General features: G+C 47.5%; 1 protein-coding gene across 1 annotated transcript in view; it reads left to right on the top strand.

Moving 5' to 3' along the window:
• The first annotated feature begins 1895 nt into the window (after window positions 1–1895).
• Window positions 1896–6562, top strand: part of LOC119407802 (sprouty-related, EVH1 domain-containing protein 2) — a 112776-nt gene continuing 108109 nt past the window's right edge. Inside the window, exon 1 of the mRNA XM_037674631.1 lies at window positions 1896–2326. Within this exon, the coding sequence (XP_037530559.1) occupies window positions 1896–2326 (431 nt within the window). The remainder of the gene's footprint in view (window positions 2327–6562) is intronic.

Raw genomic sequence — 6562 nt, 5'->3', positions numbered from 1 at the left:
TATATTTATACACATGTACATACACACATACATGCATACATACATACACACAACTTCAAAATAACATAAATTCTCAACCTGTACTGAAAACAGTTTCTGCGTCTCAGCGCCACCAGCTGGTGAGAGGCCGTGACGTCAGTTTGAACCCCGCCCACTGGAACCGGTACTGAAAGCATAATGGAAACACAACCTGTACCGTACCGAGTAGAGTAGAGCCGGGCTGTACCGGCCCGTACCGGTACTAATGGAAAAGGGGCATTAGAGAACCGACTTTACGTCAAGGCTGAGAAGTGTGAATTCCATGTAACCTCTGTCTCTTTCCTTGGGTTTATTTTTAACGAGGGACACTACCACACTGACCCTGAGAAGATCCGAGCGGTGCTGAAGTGGCCTACACCTACTGATAGAAAGCAACTTTAGAGGTTCCTGGGATTTGCGAACTTCTATCGTCGTTTTATCCGGAACTACAGTCAGACGGCAGCCCCTCTCACCCAACTTACGTCCACGAATCTCAAGTTCAACTGGACCCCCGAAGCCGATCGAGCCTTCCGTGAGTTGAAGCAACGTTTTTGTTCTGCACCCATTCTCAGTCACCCTGACCCCCAACGTCAGTTCATTGTGGAGGTGGATGCATCAGATATTGGTGCTGGGGCAGTACTCTCTCAAAGGGATCCCCACGATAATAAAACTCACCCATGTGCTTTCTTTTCAAGACGTTTCTCTCCTGCTGAACAGAACTACGACGTCGGAAACCGTGAGTTGTTGGCCATAAAACTAGCCCTCGAGGAATGGAGACACTGGTTGGAGGGGGCCAATTTTCCATTTATCATTTGGACTGATCACAAGAATCTAGCGTATTTACAAGACGCCAAACGCCTTAACCCCCGTCAGGCCCGGTGGGCGTTGTTTTTCACGAGATTCAGATTCACCATCACATATCGCCCTGGTTCCAAGAATATTAAACCAGATGCATTGTCTCGACAATTCTCCTTTTCCGATCGAGAGAAGGAGGACTCTGGGATCTTGCCACAAGCCTGTGTGGTCTGAACTGTCACCTGGCCCATTGAACAGGAGATCAAGAAGGCTCAAGTTCAGCAACCTGACCCTGGGGGGGGGGGACCACCTGGCACCATCTTCGTTCCAAAGAGTGTTGTCCACAAGGTTTTGGATTGGGTTCATTCTCATCACTTCACCTGTCATCCCGGCATCAACCGAGACATTTCTGGTGGAAGACACTGTCAAAGGACATAAAGGAGTTTGTCAGGGCCTGCTCCACTTGTTCCCGAAATAAAAACAACAATCAACCACCGGCGGGTCTACTTCATCCACTACCAGTTCCAGATAGACCGTGGGCAAACATTGCTTTGGACTTCGTGACGGGTTTGCCACCTTCAGATGGGAAGTCCGTAGTCCTCACTGTCGTGGACTGATTTTCTAAGGCTGCCCATTTCATTGCTCTCACAAGACTCCCTTCGGCTTTTGAGACGGCCCAGATTCTTCTACGAGAGGTTTTCAGGATTCACGGCTTACCCACAGACATTGTATCGGACAGAGGCCCACAATTCATATCCCAATTATGGAAGGAGTTCTGTAAGTCCATCGGGGCCACTGTGAGTTTGTCTTCCGGATACCATCCACAATCGAACAGACAGTCGGAAAGATGCAATCAAGAGTTGGAGGCCGTCCTTAGGTGCATGTCTGAGAAGAACCCATCTGACTGGTTAAAGCACTTGCTCTGGGTGGAATATGCACATAATACTCTAACCTCATCCGCTACTGGCCTGACACCTTTCGAGGCTTCCCTTGGATACACGCCCCCCCTATTTCCTCTGTTGGAGACTGAAATCCTGGTTCCGTCAGTCAAGGATCATATGGACCGATGCAGGACAGTTTGGATGCAGGCTAGAGAGGCACTGTCAAGGACTGCCGGACGGAACAAGGAATCGGCTGACAGACATCGCTCCAAAGCCCCGGACTACAAGGTGGGCCAATCAGTATGGCTCTCCACCAGGGACATCCGTCTAAAGGACACCTCTCGCAAAATGGCCCCCAGGTACATTGGCCCCTACACTATTGAGAAGATCATAAACCCCTCTGCAGTCAGGCTCAAGTTGCCACCATCCATGAGGATCCATCCAACTTTCCACGTTTCTAACTTAAAACCAGTTTCAGTCAGCCCGCTCAACCCTCCCACCGGCTCCCCCCCAGCTCCCCTTTTGATCGACAACCACCCGGCATATAGGATCGACCGTATCCTGGATTCCAGAAGACGGGGTAGGGGTTTCCAGTTCCTGGTCCATTGGGAAGGTTATGGACCTGAAGACAGGTAATGGATCTCGAAGTCTTTCATCCTGGACCCCAGGATGATAGAGGCGTTTTTTCGAGACCATCCTGAGAAACGGATGATGTCATCGTCCTGAGACGATCGTTAGGAGGGGGGTACTGTAGAGGTTGGCTCCTCTACCCCTCCTTTCTCTGTTGTTTGTGTTCTTCTAATTATCTTTCCACAGCTGCTGCTCATTACCTGGACCAGGTGGAGGAGCTATTTAATCTGGAGCCTCACTCCAGATCAGTGCCAGGGCATAGTTCTACCAAGCTCCATGTTCCTGTGACTACTGGCTGGCTGACTTCAAGCTCCTTATCGGTCTCCCTGCATGACAGCAGCGTTTCTCCTCCTCCACCTTCACTCCTGTGTGCCTCACCTGGTTCCTGGTTCCTCCTCACCTCCACCCCGGCTCCCTTGGTGATTTTTGTAAATACACTTGTAAATATACTCACCTGATCCCACCGTGGGTTGTTGGATTCGGATCCTGTCTCCTGTTCTCATGCTCCTGGAACAACAACGACAATGGATCCATCCTGAGTTTGAGTTCACCAGATACACCTGAACCAAATAAATAATATTGTTTTTTACCTCAAGTTGTTTAGTCCTTGCTTCAAACCGTTCGCCTTTGACATCACCTACAGACCTTAACAGTTTGCTCTGGCCACAATATGTCAAAGAACGGTTTGAATGCTGATCAGGTCACCCTTGAGGAGAGGGTAAGGAAAAATGAAGCTCTTTTACAGGAACTAATTACCCAACACAAGGTTACACAGTCGAATCTGGAAACGGTGGGTGGAATGATTCAGTCCATCGGAAATAGAATGGAAACACTAACTCCACCCACGCCGGCCGTCTCACCACCATTAGCGCTGCCAGCGCTAAGCACCGCCCACTCGGAACAACCCCGTGAGCCGGAGATTCGGCCGGCCGCAGTTTTTGAAGGTAACCCGGAACAATTCAATGGTTTCCTCCTCCAATGTGAACTAGCATTTGCACGTTCTCCTTCTCTGTTCCCAAACTCTGCATCCCGAATCACGTACATCGTTACTTCATTGAGAGGTTTACCTCTTGAATGGGCTCATGCCTACCTTCAGTCTCACCCTGTGGTTTCACTATCATTTAACGACTTTATTAAGGAGTTCAAGAGTGTGTTTCATGTCCCTGTCCACCAGGAGGAGACGTCCCGCCGTCTGTTGGCTATGAGACAGGATCAAACTACCGTGGCTGAATACGCCATCCTCTTCTGGGTTGCGGCGGAGAAAACCAGGTGGGATGAGGTGGCACTAAAGGGAGTATTTTCTAATTCACTTTCTGATCAAATAAAGGATCAACTGGCACTTAGAGATGAGCCAGAGACGTTGGATGATCTCATCCGTTTGGCGATCAGGATCGATAATCGCCTTCGAGAGAGGCGGGGCCAAGCGGAACCGATGGCTTCCGGGTCAACTTTTCCTCCAGCGTTTCCTGCTATCAGAGGACCCACGTTTCAACCTGATACCACTCACTATGACTCCGAGCCTGAGCCAATGCAGATCGGACGAACCCGACTCACGTTGCAGGAGAGGCAACGACGATTAGCAGCACGTGAATGTTTCTACTGTAGAAAGAGAGGACATTTTGTGCGATCTTGCCCAAACAAGTTAAACTCCAGCACTCACCAGCCATTCAGGGGATCCTGGTGAGTGAAGCTCGTTGTGCCCCTGATTCACGTTTTTGTCTTCCTTCCAGAATTATGCTTCAACAGAGACACTACTCCATTGAGGCCCTCATTGACTCGGGAGCTGAGAGGAACCTTATTTCTCAAGATTTGGTAGATGAGCTTCAAATACCTACCAGAAGTCTTCCTTACCCCATTCCGGTGGCTGGAGTCACGGGAAAAAACATCACCACTATCACCCAGGAGGTTACTGACTTACCATTCATCATCTCCGGAAATCACAGAGAACTGGGTGAGTTCATGGTTTTTCATTCTCCCTCACCGCAGTTTATTTTGGGCTATCCATGGTTGGTAAAACACAACCCCATCATTGATTGGCAGAAGAAAAGAGTCAGTGTTTGGAGCGAATTTTGTTTAAGGAACTGTCTAAGGTCTGCTAGTTTTCCGTCCGACACAATAAAGGAGGTGACCTCCGCTCCACCTGATTTGTCAAAAATACCCAGGGTTTATCATGATTTTGCGCCCGTTTTTTGTAAAAATAAAGCATTATCTTTACCTCCACATCGCCCATACGACTGCTCAATCGAACTGTTGCCGGGAGCCCCTCTCCCTTCAAGTCGCCTATATAACCTCTCTCAGAGCGAGAAAGAAACTATGCAAAAGTATTTAGACGAATCATTACAATCTGGCATCATTCGCCCTTCAACGTCCCCATTAGGGGCGGGGTTTTTCTTTGTAGACAAGAAAGATGGTTCACTCCGCCCGTGTATCGACTACCGAGGTCTGAATGCAATAACCATAAAAAACAAGTACCCACTTCCATTAATCAACTCAGTACAAGAACAACTTCTTTCTGCCACTGTTTTTTCAAAATTGGACCTCAGAAACGCTTATCACCTTTTGAGGATCAAGGAAGGAGATGAGTGGAAAACTGCATTTAAGACCCCTTTTGGACATTTCGAATATTTGGTGATGCCGTTCGGACTCACTAATGCTCCTGCCATTTTTCAGACTCTCATCAATGACGTTCTCCAAGATATGATCAATAAATTTGTGTTTGTGTACCTAGACGACGTTTTGATTTATTCTACTGACATCCAGTCCCACCAGACCCATGTTCGCACAGTACTACAACGACTATATTGCCCCTTTTCCATTAGTACCGGTACGGGCCGACTCGACCCTACTTGGCCCGGTTCTGAGGCTTTTCCATTAGTACCGGTACTTAGCACCTGTTACTATTTTCAGTACCCTTGGCTCTGTGGTTCTAACCGGTACGAAGAGGTACAAAAACGTGACGTCAGTACACTGTCGGTCACTGATAGGTCGGGGGCGGAGTCACTGGATCCTTCAGAAACGTTTCAAAACAATAATCCGCCATTTGCAATTTCTCGGACTGGAGCAGCGGCTGGACTTATTTTAAAGATTTTAAAAACAATACTGACAACATCTTGGTCTAATGTTGATGTGCTGGCATTTTTTGTGCTTGGTGACCGACAACATAGTTCAGAGCAAGCTGGATGGAGCTCTGCTGGTGTACCCGATCCTCCCTCCGGAGCCTCCGAGCACCAGACCGGGCAGGGCGTCATCTCCCCGGCTCCAAGTTCAGCTGGTCACCGCGGAAGATCCTTCGATGTGCCGACTCGGAGGCTCGGGTTCCGGATACCAGCCTTGTGTGCTCAGAGCTCCGCAGGTCACTGCGAAGCTGGAGATGGGGACTCGCAGATGGACGTTGCGAGACCCCGGCCGCGCGTAATCATGAAGGCTGAATCCCGATCCCACCCGGCAGCCAGGCGGACTGGACAGTCTGGGACAGACGCTGGAAGCGATTTTTAAATAAAATAATATTTTGTTTTTATACAAAAAATGTTTTAAAAAAAATGCTGAAGCGATTTAAAAATGATTTTTTTTTTTTTACACGTAAAAGGTTTTTTAAAATCGCTTCCACCGTTCGTCGCAGACCCGTCTCTGCCCGCCTGTCTGCGTGGGTCGGACCTTCATGATTACGCGCGGCTGGAGCCTTGGAACAGCCTCTGTGAGTCACCAGCTTAACTGGAGCTGGGAGGATGAGCCTCCCAGCCTCCTCCTCTCCGGAGGAGAGGATTGTGTGACTGCGGGCAGTGTCGTGCGAGACCAGCAGAGCGTTGAAGATTAAAAAAAAAAAAAAGACGGTGCCAGCTTCATCATGAAATCCTGTTTTCACTTTAATGACTGTTAATTCAGCTGAAAATCATAAAAAGACACAAAACTATTGGATATCAGGAATATTTCCCTCAAACATGTTTAAAGAAAAGAGACGACCTTCAGTTCAACTTTATTTTAACTCACGAATGTACAAATCACAAAACAAGAACTTTAAAGCAAAGCTAAAAATAAAATGTATATATGTGAACAAGAAAGGAAACCACACATTTAAAATGAACATTAAAAGTAGACACGAGTGCAAATACATCAAATGATGATGAAAACCTATAAAAATTTAAATGTAAGGTTTTTGTAGAATCTGGTTCATCAGAGTTTTAATTTATATACATATATATATATATCTATAAATAAATATAGATAAATATATATGTATA

This window comes from Nematolebias whitei, chromosome 1 (assembly GCF_014905685.2).
Source record: "Nematolebias whitei isolate Nwh7 chromosome 1, NemWhi1, whole genome shotgun sequence".
Classification (NCBI taxonomy): Eukaryota; Metazoa; Chordata; class Actinopteri; order Cyprinodontiformes; family Rivulidae; genus Nematolebias; species Nematolebias whitei.
Note: the sequence above shows the minus strand (reverse complement) of the source record. Positions and strands in the feature narration are given on the sequence as shown.